Genomic DNA, 16,654 nt, shown 5'->3' on the forward strand with positions numbered 1-16,654 from the left:
ATGCAGTTGCACAGAGAAGACGGAAGGAAAGGATCGAGTATAGGGAGTTAAAAAGGGGGAGGGTGGAGGATTGAGGGGGAGGACGCGAGGGAATAGGCTAACATTAGTACCAACAGCGAGGGAGAGTGTTGTGACTGGCTTCACACACATTGTGGCCAGACTCTGACCTAGCAAGGTGGACATCAATCTTCTCTTTTTCTGCTGATAGATTGAGTCCATCAGCGCACAATGCCATAGATCATGACTTGTTTATGGCCCAGAGCATCTCATCAAAAGAAGCGAACTAGAAAACAACTGGCCAGCAGCTGTCGGAGTCGTCTCTGCATCTGTCTACATATAAACACAGTGCAACACCTTTCTGTCTGCGTCTATAGGCGCTTTAATGTTCCTTCTCCTCTAAAGGAAGCTGATGACACGGTTTCCCCTCATCGCTGTTACAAGATCATTAGAGTGTTCTTCCCCCCGGGCTGCCTGACAATAATAACATCCTGACAGACCTGTCGTGGGTGCGAGTCAAATTTAACGCAACGCAGGGAACTACAGAGCGTCTTCTTTTTCTCTCTCTCTCTCTCTCTCTCTCTCTCTCTCTCTCTCTCTCTGTCTCTCTCTCTCTCCCTTCAACACATTCTCAAATGGGAGAAAACCCCACGAATCCCACACTCTTCTCCTATTACACTAATGTAGCTCATTTGGTGTAAATTCTGTCATTTACTACTGTTTAGCCATCCACCGTTTAAAAGGGCTCTTCTGCCGCCAACCCCTCGCAGCGCTTTGTGCTCACTGATTCCCAGCGCACTCCACATTTCAATTTCTTATTAATACAGAATTAACCAACAAGCCTGCTCGCAAAGAATTAAAAAAGGATCTCTTTAAATTAAAAACCGGCGTTACCTTCGCCAGTCCACACATTTCCTTGTTAAAAACTCATTATAATAGGTCTTCCGCCGTCTATTTATTAGCTGTATCAAAACAGAGGTCTTAATGTGAATGCATAATTCATAATTGAATTAAAAAAAAATCTGACTTTTGAAAAGAGGGAGAGAAAAAAAAGCTGCTAACCACATTCATGAATGCTTGACTGCTTCCTAATTGCAATGCAATTATCACATGTTATGAACAATGTGAACTCTTAAGCAAGTAATTATAACACAAGGAAACCTGTGACGACCTTTAAAATTTCCTACTTGAGGTACATCTATACTAACATTGATACAAATGAGATTTTAATCTGAACATCGGCTTGTTTAATCCTGCAAATTTGGCACACTGCGGTTACATTACTTTCTTTTTTACTAATTCATTTTTACATCAATTTTTAAATCATAGCAGATGGATGATTGGTGGTTATTTTCCATCTCTCTCCTTAAAGACATCCCCTGAAGTAGTAGTATTAGACATTATCTCTTATTGAATATATGTATATGAATGAGATTTTAGTGGTTGGAGTTGTTCCCACATGGCGACACGAGCATTTGTGGTGTAATGAATCTCCCTGTTTGGCCCGTTGTCTCAGAGAGCAGGGCTCAGACTGGAGGAGAGGCAGCAGCATTGTGCTCACGAGCCACCAGAAGCACAGGTGGTAGCGATATAGGCCAGTCCCCCAGGCTCTTGTAGCTGAAAGTTGTGTGTCTTGTATAGTGCCTGTGTCCATATGGCTGCCTGTCTCGCTCTCTTAGCAGACACTGCCTCCACACAGGCCGCTCTCTCTCAGCGCCGATTGCGGTTAGCTGTGGTTCCACGCCTCTCACCATATGGAAGATGTTGTAAAGTTTGTTTTTCCGGGGACGTTCCCCGCTATTTAGACTGATTGTACGAAGCCATACGCTCCCCCGTAGATGCTTGTCAGCCCCCTGGTGACATGGATTGGTCAGTAGATAAATTGATACCAGGCGGTGGGGATGTTTACAGTTTGTGCACAGTGCAAAAGTGCCTGATGCTTTCAGGGGTTTCATGTTGTGGTGCACGCTCCTCCAGGTGGGCTCTGGGACATGATGCAGCAGGCAGCACAGGCTGAGAGAGCCCCCTAGCAGTCCTGATCAAAGTGAACTGCAACATTGCTCAGTGATACTAAATAATTACATATTGATTCAGTTGCACTTTCACAACAAGAGTCCCCTCTTTTAAGAGAAGAGCAAGCAGAGATCACACAGGTACACTGATTCCACACAGACCCAGGTTCACAGATCAAGCTGAAGTCAAGGTTTTCATGTGGAAACCATATACAGTACACACGGGGGGGGTGCTAACCAGGCATCAGCTGAACACGAGAACCCTTCCTCTGTGACCCCTCGTCATGTTATGTGACCACTGGCCTGTAACTGTGTTTGTACTCTGGAAAACTTTAAAAAACTGTTTTATTGATAACTGTCGCTTTCTGTGAATTTCTCTCTTAGATCCACGCTAGAAGAGCATTCCCCCCACAGTCACCCTCTGTACGGTCACGGTGTTTGCAAGTGGCCTGGATGTGAGGCGGTCTTCGATGATTTCCATTCATTCCTCAAGTAAGTAAAAGTCATGGTCGGGGGTGCATTTCCATCACAGTTTGTTTGTCCTCGTGTTGGGTCGATTACACGTTTTGTGACCCCCGGTGACTCAGAGGCACTACAGGTGCAGCTGGTTGTTATTCCTGAGTGCGGGCGCCTGGGTTGGCCCTCTCTCGACAAGGGTACTGTGGCGGGGTCTCCTTCTGAGAACGGCATGGGCCTCTAATTCCTGTGATAAGTGCAGTTCCCATGGTGACGGGGGCCGTTTTTCCCAAACAAACAACGGTAGGATGTTTATCTGTGGCAGCCCACACTTAGGGCGCTCTGCATGTTTGCCCTTGTCACTGGACAGGGGGATTGGTGTGTGTGTGTGTGTGTGTGTGTGTGTGTGTGTGTGTGTGTGTGTGTCTCTTTGCTTTGCTCAGCTCTTTCTGTCTTCTTCTCAGTTGTTTATTTGTCTTTCCTTCTACTTTCTCAGGCTTTACTTGTTGATGTGTGCTTTGGTTTGCAGTGTTGTTTATTTCATCGAAGGCCCACACCTCAGCACTATGTTAAAAACAACCATGTATACTGTACTTAAAAGTCCAGTGTTAAAGATACAGGGGGATGTATTGGCAGAAATAAAATAATAATAATTATTATGTTTTCTGTGGCGTATAATCACCTTAAAGTAAGAACGGTTGTGTTTTCATTACGTTAGAATGAGTTGTTTAAATCTACATACAGAGTGGATCCTCTTCCTCAGACTTTGCCTAGCTGTTTCTACAGTAGCCCAGAACAGACAAACCAAACACTAGCTCAAGGTAGGGCCATTCATGTTTCGGTGAAGGCCAAATGGGAGAAGTTTCAATCGGTTATAATCTGCAACCTCACCGCTAGATGCAACTAAATCCTGCCCACTAGACCAGCTAAGTCAGCATCAGCTCCTTTGTAATGTCTTTGTATACATCTGTTTACATCCAGTGTAAACAGTGTGACAGGTTTGACTAGGGCTGGGTGGTGTGACAGTATGTAATGTGTGACAGTAGAAGTGTGTCCACCAGTAGATATCCGGCAATACCGTATCTAGCATGGGAACTATTCAGGGTAGGCTACGTAGCAAATCTGGGCTTGATTCTCACGTGATCTCCTAATGCTGACGTTATTATCTTGCAAACTCATGTAATGTCATAATTCTCGTAATGTTTTCTCGTTATCTCACAATCTTGTGAATCCAGCTGCCTCACAGGGTTTTATGATTTGGGGCAGACATTTGGGGCAAAGAGTGAAGTTGTAAATACAGAAATCTGTAACAAAATGTAAAATGATCAGGAACCTTAAAGCGTCAATTTTATAGATAATATTAGTCTCCTTTTTTTTTTCTTTTTTTTTAAGGTATACTATGCAACTTCAGATTCATTCTCATCTGGTGTTTCACCTCACTGTATTTGCATTTTTTGGCACTGTGTCTCTTGGATGCATGCTGCTGACTGACTGGCACCTGGTTGCTACCTTCTTATAAAACCCCAACCCCACCTGAGCGCTGTGGGGGTACAGACTTGTAAACATCCCAAACACAGAAAATGAGAATGAAAGAAGAAAATACAGGCAGAAGGCATTACTTCTGTTTGAGTCTACAGATTGTTTTTTAGGAAAATCTTGCATAGTCTACCTTAAAATCAAGCGTTGTCTGGTGTGAGGCAGTCTTTTTTTTGTGTGTGTGGAAGTTGCAAATAAATGGTATGGTTACTATATTAAAACCTTTTCTTAATTGACCTTACAGAGTTACTGTATCATAATATATACCGTTACAATGATATAAATTTACGGACATCAGATAAAAGATTTGGCCATATCTCCCACCCCTACATCTGACCCTGTGTAGCCTGACATAGGCCCTTGTTTTGCACCATGTTCCCCCGTCTGAGTCAGACCGCTGGTTTACTAATCAACCCTGTGTGCAGCGCGCTTTAGGTAATCCAACACATAACAGCGCCATGGTTACGGAGAGGATGAAAACATCTGCATTGTGGCAGCAGATCAATGGCTCACTGTCACCCCGGATTAGTCGCACTTTAAACAAGATATGACACAATTCCATTATCCTAAAACAAGCACTCAGCGAACACACAGTTTCCTCACAGACGGAGAGAAAGGTGCTGCACAGGGACGCCTCACAGTCAACATTTTGAATCCTCTTTTCGTTTTCTGAACGTTTACTTAAATCCACTTTGAGCGCAGTTTGCTTTGGAAAAGCTTATCACACCAGATTTTATGGTAGTACAGTTAAGTTTTGTACAAGATGAAAAAAAAGAGGCAGTTATGTATTTTGATTTTAATTTAGTAAACACCCTGTGACACTTGCATGCATTACACACATGGACACATCTTTCAGCTTTGGGAGTGCCCTCTTAAATCCATCACTATTTATTGTATTCTGACATTGCCTCACCCTTTGTTTATAGAAGAGAGGGGAATTAAATTCAGTGAGCCCGGTAGAGCTGTGCCTTAAAAAGTCTCTAAGTGCACTCTGCTGTGTTTTTACAAGTGTTTTTATCATGGCAACATCTTGTTTACTTTAGTTGCCTGCTCAAACTGCTTGGAACATGTTAAGAAAACATTTGGGGAGAGTCTCCACAAAGCCGCCTTTGTTTAACAGCAGGCGAGAGTGCGAGCAGCTCACCAAGGTGTTAACTCTCAAACCCTTAAGCACTTCCACATGAAACCCAGCAACTGATACTGCAGGCCTCCAAAAACAAAACAATCAAAAATAAAAAACAGGCTTTATAATGCTCCTTACTTAAGCCTCCAAAGGTTGGGAGAAATGTTGAAAATATATGTGAGGATAGGTGTGTGTGTTCGTGTGTATGTGGGTGTGTGTGTGTGTGTGTGTGTGTGTGGGTGTGGGTGTGAGTGTGTAGTCAGCAGAACACAGTGTACTGTGTACCAGAGAGAAAGAAAGGTGAGGAGGACTCTAACGTCAACCAGATTTCAGCTCCACATGCCAACAGCAACAACTAACACGGGACTGAAATGTTGTTTTAAACTGCGTGTGTATTTATTCTATCTTTTAAAGAAAACATTACATACCTACACGCACTATCTCGATAAATACAAAAGCGCCAAATCCCTGTTCCTGTTTTTCGGGGTTCAGCACACAGGAGGGCGGGGTCGGGTTCGCAGCAGATCTGGGTGTTTTTATGAGGGTCAAGACCCGTCTCTTCAGTGTCCAGTCAGAGGTCAGAGCCAGTGAAACACTGCAGTGCCCTCTAGTGCTGCACTGTCTGTCTGCTGAAGGCACAAACACTCATCTCTCACACCTCAACACAATGAAGAAATGATTGTGTAAGTTATGCAGCCTTGTTCCACTGCAAACACAAATAAGACAAATATAAAATCATGAAAAAAGTTTAATAATCTTAAACCCTGTAGTGTCAACATAAATTAATGATTATCTTAATAAGAAATAATTTGTAATGCATTTTAAATATCATAATCCTGTATAGATTTATGCATTTAATTTAAAATTCCAGCCAACAGTAAAAAGATAAACCTTCCTCAGAGACAGCCTTAAGCTCTGGGTCCAGTCTATATAATTAGAAATTGTAAAGAAAGAAAGAAAAAAAATAGGCAAACTAACTGATATGTAAAAAGCCCACTGCTACAGGAATGTCTATTTAACTTGTTTTATTGTGGCAATTTACATTAGGGACTGTCATCCTGCCAGAGAGCTTTTAAAAGTGGCTTCATTTGAAGTCCAGAAAGTGACACATGCCAACGTTCATAGCCTCTCCCGACGTCAATTCCCCCGTATCCCCTGCTCCCGTGTCCAGACACTCCTCTCAAGGCTGCATTAGGGCCATTTGAATATTTCATTTCCTATTAATTATGCACTGTGACTCTCCATGTCATTAGAAGAAATAAAGTGGAATGTAACAAAGGATGAAAAGAAGCAGGGCACATGTCTCCTATGAGCAGAGAAATTCCAAAGCTGCTCACGTAGGCCACCCTTCATTGAAAATTCAGTCTGTGCCAGTTAAATTGAAGCTGAAACGTCTTTACCTATTATTTTCTTCTTTGAAATTTAGTAAGATGTCCTGAAATGTTTACCAGTTTCATTTTCCGACCTACTTAATTAAATGGGCATTTATTTGACTCAAACAAATGGAAAGCCCAGAAGAAGTCTGAATTGATTTCAGCAGAGGGGGTTATTACCCATGCTTGCTTTAAATATGCCTTTTTAATTTTCTTTTTTTGCCACAATAATTAACTTCAAGTGCTGAATGTATATCACGGTCATTTTGAAAAATGTATGATCAAAACATAATAGGAGGACCTGAAGGGGGGAAAGAGACCACATTTCCCATAAAGATTTAAATCATTCACTTCAAGGTTGAAAATACCGCAGCTGAACAGAAACCTTCACATTTCAAGCAGAGCGCTATCAATTCTCCTTTCCCCCTCACATGTGTCTGTTTTCTGAGTGTCTGTGTGGTGTTTAATGCACAAATGTGTTGTCTGTACATAAAGCAATGGCCTCAAATTTATTGGGCCATCATAACGCCGGCGCTGCCACTGCTGCCTTCACAGGTTGACGCTGGCTATTTTTGATTTGCAGTAAATGACAGGAAAAAAGTGCATTTTGAAAAGGCGGGGCGCATCACACACCTCTTCTCTCCCATTTCCCGGCGCCACCGCACACACACAGACATGCCTGGTGACAGTGACCTACATGGTCACCGAAGATGTGATATAATTTATGATATATATAATATATTGGATCCATTAGCGAGCATAATGAAGTAGTGAAATGAAAGGGTATTTGTGAAATCAGTTCAAACATCCTGCTCGGATTATGATTAAATGATTAATGAAATGCCCCTGCATAAGCATTTTCAAACAGTAATTCATGCGGCGGCTGATAAAATTCCTCCAATCATATTTCCTTCACTCGTGAACCTTATCTCCACCATTTTATATAAATCACAGAAAAAAAAAACCCTGTCTGCTACCCAGCAAGCTACTTATTTAGATTAGTTATAAACGTGCAGGAAAAGAGAACATCTTCCCTGTATAAAATAATCACGCATAATTATATCCATAATTCAAGTTTGTGACAGATCCCATCTCCTCGCCCTGTTGTCCTCTGCATTCGGTCCAGCTTTATTTGAATTTTCTTAATTACAAAGACACAATTAACAGAAAACACACCAAAAAAGGACGACAAGGAAAACTGGAGAGAGGAAGAAATGGCGTCAGGGAGCTGGTGCATAATGAAGCAAAGGAGTCCAACCTGAAATTCTTCAATCATTCCTCTTATCTATGAGCTGTAGTTGGAGCAGACATGACTGTCATGAAATATTCAGTGTAATTCTTGTATGTTAAAACAGTATTTCTTCTGGTTCTGCAGATATGTTGAAGATCTGTGTAATTTACCTACAACATTTTCTCTGTGCATTGTACTTTGAATGACCACACGTGTTTTGTTTCCTACATCTAACAGTCTGCAGAAAAGTCAAACTGACATCATCTTTTTTTTCTGTTTTTTGTTTTGCAGGCATCTTAACAATGAGCACGCCCTGGATGACAGGAGCACGGCCCAGTGTCGGGTGCAAATGCAGGTCGTACAACAGCTGGAGCTGCAGGTATTGTCTCTCGGTTTGTTTTGGCCCAAATATTTATGTGTCTTCTTCTCCTGACACTTCCTCAGTGTCTGCCGAAACCCCTCCGCGTCCGTCTGATATCAGCCACAGGGTCACTGTGTGGAAGGGAGGCAGCAGAGTGAAATAATTTTTGTACATTTTGCAAGTAACCAGTCATTAGAAATGTGTTATGTATGCATGACAGCCAGCAAAAGATATATGAAGGGCCCGGGGCTAAGTAGAGAAGATAATTACATTTTGAATTTTACTGGGTTTTAAAGTTATTTATGACTTTTAACTGTTTGGCACCAACAATAAAACACTCGGTGAAGTGACTGGGCAGCAGAGTGTGGATAGGCGCTCAGTGTTGAGTGACTTAAAGGGGCAGAAAGGTTATTGTAACCCACCGCAGACATTTGATAATCAGTGTTTTAATACAGTTTCCAGTGTGTCAGATCTTGTGTTGTCTTTTTCTGCGTGTGCACATGAAGAATGACTTGGTTCTGTCATTCTGTTTAGGGAGGGCCAATGTGTCGTATGTAATGGTGGGTTATGTGGTAAATATGATCACCATGATCATGTAAGCTTGCACTTATTAATATGTATTACAAGGAAAATAAAACCAAGCATCCCATTAAAGTGTATTTTTTATTAATTAGCAGATGCTACAAAGCAAATCCAGATCCACTTTAATGTATTCCAGACTTTATGTTGTGCTCACTTGTGGTTCACATCTTAACCGCATAACACAGAAAACTGTCTGATAATGAGTATAAAGCAGTTGTGGTGTGCTGGATGTTAACCCTAAACAATGAGAGTTGAGTCGCTCCAACATTACACCACACCAACGTCCTGTTATTTCCGCTCCGGTGGTGTATTATCCAGAGGGATGGAGCGAAGGTTTATCAGACACAGACTTCCTCTGCATGCAGCCTATCACCATAATTTAAGCTGGCAGCTAAGACAGCGCTGAGTTTCAGACAGGTAGAAAGGGCCCGGGCCTGTTATTGGCAATGAGACGTAGTATATTTTAACCTTGAATTGGAGACAGTAGTTAGATTGTCTGAAGTGCAGGGTTGTTGACAGCTTCCAAAAGCATTTTGAAAACAAATAATTAGACAATCCCGAGAGAGAGAGAAAAAAAAGGATCGATTTGTTCAAACGAAAAGATGTTTTCACTGCAAAGGGATGTATGGAATTAATAAAAGTAGAGTTTTTTTCTCTTCCTTTTGTTCATAAAAAATTTAATGTGTTCTCTTTCCTCATCACAGCTAGCAAAAGACAAAGAGCGTCTGCAAGCTATGATGACGCACCTTCATGTCAAGTCCACGGAGCCCAAAGCCACCCCACAGCCGGTGAGCAGCAACCCTGTCATACACCTCTCTCTCTCTCTCTGTCTCTCTATCTCTCCCTCTTTCTCTTTCTCTTGTCCCTCCCCCCATCCTTTTGTTTGTCTTAATTGGCACACATGTATTCATTAATCCCTTCCTCCATCTTCTTATTTATCTGCTAAATAAAAACAGCTGTTCTCTTGAGGGAGGCAGTAAATATTGTTTGGACCACATCTGCTGACATCCGAGATTCAATTTGGTGTCTGGTGATGAACTGGATGCACACACTGTAACAGCCCCCATCTCAGCCTCAGAGAAGCAGTGCATGTTTGGGCAGACAGGAAGGATGAGAAAGCACAGGAAAATAGAAATATAGTGATAATACCAGACACCATATTTATTAAAAAAAATATAAAATAGAACCTTTATTTTTAGCGCTTTCCAGCCAGATAACATAAAATAGCAACAACAAATGCATGTAGAAAAATGGAAAAAGAGGGAAACAGATAGTTAAAAACTCCACTACGTAGTCATAGCAATATATTAACATGGCAGTATATCAGGTAGGGGCTGATAATAAGATATTATTAATTGATTGATGTGTTGGTTTAAGTTATGGCTTACTGATCCTGAAAGAAATATTTGAGGCTCGCTAGCTGGTGTCACGGAGTGTCACTCCCAAATACAGCAGCACCTGCTGATGTTGATTTTAATACTGATTTTCTGTGAGAACAGATGCTTACCTGAAGACATCTGAATCCTCACTCAGGGTTAAAAAATTTCAGGAATTGCCCTCATCCATCTTTAAAAGTAATTATCAAAATTAGACCAAGGCTATTCTTGGGCCAAATTTATTTTAGTCTAACATTCAGGAAAAAAACAGAAAACTTTATGCAGGAGGGTTTTTTTTGCATATTCATCCCTACAGCATTTTTCACAGTGGATAAAGTTATAGTTTTATATTAAGTGTTGTTGAAGTTGAGTTTGGCATCAAAGTCAACACCAGAATGCAGAGTGAGCAAAGTGTAAAAAATTTCAATCTTGCTGAATGAGGGAAGAAAACAAAAATGTCTCATGTTCTGCATGTCTGAAATTTTGAATAAATGTACAGGCAGATCAATTTATTATCTTCTTGACACATTCCAGACATCATGCTTATCACTCTTAATATATGCCATGCCATAAAGCCTACTGCTTAATCCCTATCCTATAGGGGCAAGGGCTTAACATATGGCATTTAAGTGTCTGCACTATTTTGTCATGTTTAAGAAGGGGCCTCACAGCACCATATTTCAGTCTGTATGACAGTTCATTCAGAGATCATTTTACTGCAGGGCGTGAATCTGAAATCACACACACACACACACACACACACACACACACACACACACATGCACAGTATATACATACAGGAGTCTTGTCTTTCAACAGCTTGAAACATTTATTTACAGTCATGGAGGTGGCTGCTATTGACGTACCAGCATAAACCGCCTGGAGATGTCAGATGACAAAAGGCTGTCTGTTAAAGCTGCGTGTGTCACACACACTGATCGTGTAGATTGGAGTGCAAAACGAGGGCTCTGACACAGGGACATTTGTATATGAAAAGTGGTAGAAGCGGCAGATAGCATCTTGAGTTCACTACCTCTCCTCTCTCCCCAGGGCCTGTGAGAATGGCTGTGTCAGAGCTCAGTGTTAACACTCAAGGGGGCAAGCTGGGATTTTTATTCAAATAAATAGACTCCCATTCACCAGCGCCACTTTGCCTGCTGCGAGCTGCTGCGAAATGCTATGATAAATACGTCTGGCTTTGGCTGGGTGAGTGGTGGACTTACACAGGTCAGGGCCTGTGGCCTCACTGAGGCTTTAGTGAGATTGCAGCATCAGAGGTGGCCACCAAAAAAAAGAACAAAAAAAAAAAAAACTCCTTTGAGCAGATGCAGAATCAAAGTATTCTCAGAGCTGACACTGTGAGGAAACAATTGTGTTCTTCCAGTAATTGTCAGTTCTGCTTTTCTGCTGTTCTGTGCTGTTGTATTTAATAAAGGCGTGTATAAGTAGCCAACTGTCATAGCAAAGTAGCTGGTTTACATTTAGTTATAATTAAAGACAAACAAACTGATACTGTGCATGCAAGACGTCAAATGAATAGGATTCATTTTATTCTTCTGAGGTGGATGGGAGCGGGGGAAGATCAAAACAAAATGTGCCACATTAGCGATGCGTGTTTCTGTGTGTGTATGCCTGTGTATGCGTGTGTTTGTATTTGCCTTCGTGTGTGTGTGTGTATGTGTGTGGGTGGGTGTCTGCACTCGGTGTCACTAAGCATTCTTGTCAGAAATCTGACCTTTTACGCCATACATAATTAAGGAGGGACTTTTTGTTTATTTTCTTTAGCAGCTTGCCGAGTCAAAGCCAGTATAATTAGATCACCAATTACCATTTAATTAATTTCAGTCTGAAGTCTCATTTTGTCTAGGCACTGGAGTGAGCCCAAATGGTGAGGCAAACAAAGGCAAGGCTATTACCAGCCTGTCTGGCCTATTGTTGAAGCCTCTCTGTGTTTATGGCCAGGGAATATGGATGAAACATGAAACAAAGCCTGCTAATCCACAGGAAGAGAAGTCAACACCGCAGCCCCGTTCTATTGATAGCATTGTGTCAGAAACACGCGAACCCGAGTGTGATTTATTTTGTTCATGATTTAGAATAACACGTCTTGTGCTACTGTTGGTGAGGATGCAGTCTACATTTGTGCATCCCAGCAGTAATCCAAATTATTTGGGCAGACTCTGCCAGAAAGCCATAGTTCAGCCTCCAAAACATAAATAGACATTGTGAGGACTTGGACACATGTCTGTTAAAGTGGAAGAAAACACAAATGTCACTCAGTTTAGTGAGAGCAGTTTGCAACTTTATAATTTAATAAGGTCTTTTTTAAAAAATAAATAAATAAATAAATAATAATAATAATAAGTTTATTTGTATGGCATATTTCATGGAAATATGCAACTTAAAGTGCTTAACAAAGCAAGATCAGGTGACAATAAAAGAAGAAAAAAAATAGCTATAGCAATAAGTGAGAGAAAAACAAACTGTCACCATACAACATTAACAAGATAGGTATTTAATATATTGTTAAAAATTCCAAGGGACTTTGCAGTTGTAAGTTGTAAGGTAAGGGAGTATTCCAGTTTAGTGCAATAAAAACAGAAAGCAGCCTCACCTGATTTCATGTGTGATACTTCATGAACTTATAAAAGAACGGCAGTAGAAGATCAGAGATTTCTTGTTGGGACATAAGATGAAAGGCAGTCACAAATACATGTAGGTGCAAGATTATGGAAGGCTTTGCAGATAAGTAAAAGGCCTTTAGAATCAATTCTGCAAGATATAGAAGTGCAATGATGTGAGCAGAGGTGTTGTGTGATCTCTCTTTTTGCACTGGTCAGAATTCTGGCTGCAGCATTTTGACATAACTGTAATTGTACAGTTGTAATTGTAAAAAAATGTAATTTTCTTGGGAGATAAGTAAAAACAAAGTGGAAGTTATCTCAGCAGCTTGTAACAAAAACATTTATCAGCATTTCAGCATCACTCTGAGTTAAAATGGTTTAATTTTGGCATATTTCTCAGATGAAATAATGATATTTACGCAACCTCATTAAACAGCCGATAAAATTAAAATCAGAGTCTAAAATCACTCCCAGATCTGTAACGTGCTGTAATTTGTTTGGACAGGCTAGCAAGCTCTGACTAAAGTCTCTGCCTCATTTGTTTTAAAAACACCAAATGCTGACATCTGGTGAAACAGGGGAAAGAGCTTTTAAAGAATTGGGGTTTGAAAACACAGATATATAGTTGTGTATCATCAGCATAAGATATATTTGACATTATGGTGACTAATTATGTTAGAATTTATAATAAATTAAAAATACTGTTATGACATTGACAGTGTCATGTCAACACTGAGATCTGGGGATGCCAGTCTTAGATTTCTGATGTCTTTATTATATCTATTTGTAATGAGTGTTAATAGGACGTAATATAATCAGTGGCTTATCAGGATCTGTGTTGCTATGAACAGACAGACAAATGTTCACTCTCACTTGTCTGCTGTCAGTCCCTCCATCACCTCCACGCGGCGTCAGCAGAAATCAGACTTCTTATCCCTCGCAATCAACAAATGATGTCACAGATGAGATGTGTCCTACCAACACTGTCTCCCATTCTTCAGCTCTCCATTCTCTCTCATACTCGGCTTTCTTTTTCTCACAGTCTGAAATCATGTTTAATTTGGATACTGGCCTCCTTCGGCAAATTAGCAATTAGAACAATTTTGTGGGAATATGTATATGTGTCATTAGTTTTCCTGCCAATTAATAGCTGGAGCAGGGGGTCAGGCTAGAATTTTCCACTTGACTGCTGCTCCAGTACGGAGGCTTGGCGCTTGGCTCGGAGCCGCCGCAGCTGCTGGAAGCCATGCTATACCTTTGGAGCACTTGCCATAATTAGTTTACCTTGTAGCCATTATTACTCCTCAGCCCGCCCAACCCATCCACACTCACAGTGGTAAAACCAGATATTCTCTGCATAAGGCTGTGCATGCAAATACTGCGAGACCGTTTTTACCGCGGCCATCGTGGCCCTGATGATGGAGGTCAGTCAGATACAGTAGTTAATCATCAGATCACCTCCATAAGCAGCTCCTAATTAGAGTCCTCACAATACAATTTCAGCTTGTAATTAGCCCAGATTGGCTTCTTCCTCTGGCTGCCTTATTAGCAGGGCTGCTCAGCGGTAGGTGAGAATCACACTGTCATTTTTCAGAGCTGCTCAGGCCGCCCATCTTCCTTTCTCTACTCACCCTCACTGGTTACCATGCTGCGGACCCACGGTGGGTGAATGAGGTGGAGGGGGAGTGTTGTCCAAACAGGACAAGAGGGACAAAAGATTAAACAAAGGCGGTGAAACAGAAAGCTGGGAACAGGCCTGACACGGCAGCAAGAGCGAGGGAGGGAGGAGAGAGTGGAGCGTGAAGAATAGAGGAGGTGGGGAGCAGAGGAGTGGGGCTCCGGGGTTGTTTTCCAAACATTTAGCGAACGTTCATGGATCATCTCAGGGCCCGCCTGCAATTAGAGAGGGAGATATGCATAGTCAATGAGGCATCTAAGACACTGGGGTAATTAGAGGACTAACCATGCTCCTGTCTGTCTTTCTGTCTGTCTGTGTTTCTCTGTTTGTTTGGTCTTGATCTGGTTTCCAGCTCAACTTGGTGTCCAACGTCACGTTGTCCAAATCGGCCCCTGAGGCGTCTCCTCCTTTGAGCCTTCCCCAGACCCCCACCACGCCCACAGCACCCCTCACACCCCTGTCCCAGACCCACTCCGTCATCACAGCCAACAGCCTCCACAGCGTGGGCCCCATGCGACGGCGCTACTCAGAAAAATACAACATGCCCATCTCTCCAGGTACTGCAGGACGAACACTCACACTCAAGTGTATCAGAAAATACATAGAATCTGGCCTGTTTAACAACTTACCCTATATAGTGTATCTGTACTGTACTGAGCCGGGCAATGTGGAGGTAGTGGGTAAAGGCAAATAATATAGCAACAGTCTGGTAATGTAATGCAGCCTTTAAAACCATGAAAAGACAACACTAAGGATATCACAATATCCAAAATCTAAGATGATATCTAGTCTCATATCACAATATCAATATGATATTGATATATTGCCGTGCCCAACTCTGTATACTTTATACACAGCTATGTAATCATGCTAATATTTGTGTTATTAGCCACTAATAGTACATCACTGTTGACACCTGATCATTTTATTCTATGTTGACACGGTTTGTGTTTGTTCCCTGTGTGCAGATCTCAGTCAGAACAAAGAGTTTTACATGAATGCAGATGTTAGACCGCCGTTCACGTACGCCTCACTAATAAGACAGGTAAGGACTCCACTTGTGCCTTTTAATCTGTCAAATTTTAAACATCCTCCACCCTGTCTAGTCACAGCAAGACACACAGCAGATGAGCTATTTAGAAAGCCACAAGCTCCATTTGTTCAACTTATTCCTCTGTTTCCCTCCTTGTTAAATTTTGAATGCAATTTAGAGAGAGGGGCAGATTAACCATCTTCAAATGAGTGCAAGAATGCGTACGGGATTCAAAAAACAGCCACATATGACAATTGCATTTGATTAAGCATTTCAGTGGCTGTGATTATTACCAAATTCATTTCACACAACAGTAGGGATGAACCTGTTTTAAGATGGCCAGTCAATTATCGCCGGGCCGCAGTAATCTGGGATCTCAGGAATTAATCTGCGCCGGCCATAATTGCCGCCCTGTAATCTGCCTGAGAAATGTTTTTGCTTGCCCTTCATTTACACCCACAAAAGAAAATATATTCAAATCTGCCCGTTTTTGTATGAGAAGTGCAGAAGACTTCTATAAACAGAATAAGCTGTACACTTTACATTGTCACTCTCTGTGCTGTTTGTGTGTTTTCCCTCCAGAGAACACACACACACACAAACCTGCACGCCTCTTGTGAATTATTGATCACTTTGTGAAGGGAGCAAAATTGTAAATGTTTGTTTCTGTCACTGTTCCTCATCCAGGCAATCCTCGAATCTCCAGAAAAGCAGCTAACACTAAACGAAATCTACAACTGGTTCACACGAATGTTTGCATATTTTAGGCGCAACGCAGCGACGTGGAAGGTAATTCTGCTGTTCTTCCTTTATACCAGCATCGGAGGAAAAGGAGACGTTGTGTTGATGTTGGGGAGAATCAAATGATAGCCAGGCATAAATGAACCTTTACCCAAACACATAACAATACTCCACTTATTCTGTCCAAATGAACCACCCTTTAAACAAACAATAGGAACCACATAGAAAAACCAAGGAGAGGGATATGTGCATGCTTGTAAAACAAAAAGAGAAAGAGAGAAGAAAAATGAAAGAAACGATTTCCCTGTAATATGCAGGGATGTTCTGGTGGTGGGCGGCATTAGTTTAACATAGTGGTGCTCTGCCAGTGACTCCTGGCTGAGCCCCTCACACTCACTTCAGAAGGGAACACTCTGTTTTCCAGCAGGCCACAAACACAACAAAAACACAAGTCAGACAAAGTCAGCTTTGAATGAAGAAAACAGTAATGAAGCACTGAAAGCCTCCTCTAAGCTTTAGCTGATTTGTCAT

The 16,654-nt window shown here is 41.6% G+C and overlaps 1 protein-coding gene across 11 annotated transcripts in view; it reads left to right on the forward strand.

The window, feature by feature from the left end:
* Positions 1-16,654, forward strand: part of foxp1b (forkhead box P1b) — a 183,054-nt gene that overhangs the window by 157,159 nt on the left and 9,241 nt on the right. For all 11 annotated transcript variants that reach the window (XM_049587353.1, XM_049587345.1, XM_049587378.1 and 8 more), the window contains 6 exons: positions 2,394-2,501; positions 8,020-8,107; positions 9,376-9,459; positions 14,702-14,906; positions 15,318-15,394; positions 16,070-16,171. In XM_049587353.1, coding sequence (XP_049443310.1) covers positions 2,394-2,501; positions 8,020-8,107; positions 9,376-9,459; positions 14,702-14,906; positions 15,318-15,394; positions 16,070-16,171 — 664 coding nt within the window. The remainder of the gene's footprint in view (positions 1-2,393; positions 2,502-8,019; positions 8,108-9,375; positions 9,460-14,701; positions 14,907-15,317; positions 15,395-16,069; positions 16,172-16,654) is intronic.

Source organism: Epinephelus fuscoguttatus, linkage group LG1 (assembly GCF_011397635.1).
Source record: "Epinephelus fuscoguttatus linkage group LG1, E.fuscoguttatus.final_Chr_v1".
In the NCBI taxonomy this organism is placed as follows: Eukaryota; Metazoa; Chordata; class Actinopteri; order Perciformes; family Serranidae; genus Epinephelus; species Epinephelus fuscoguttatus.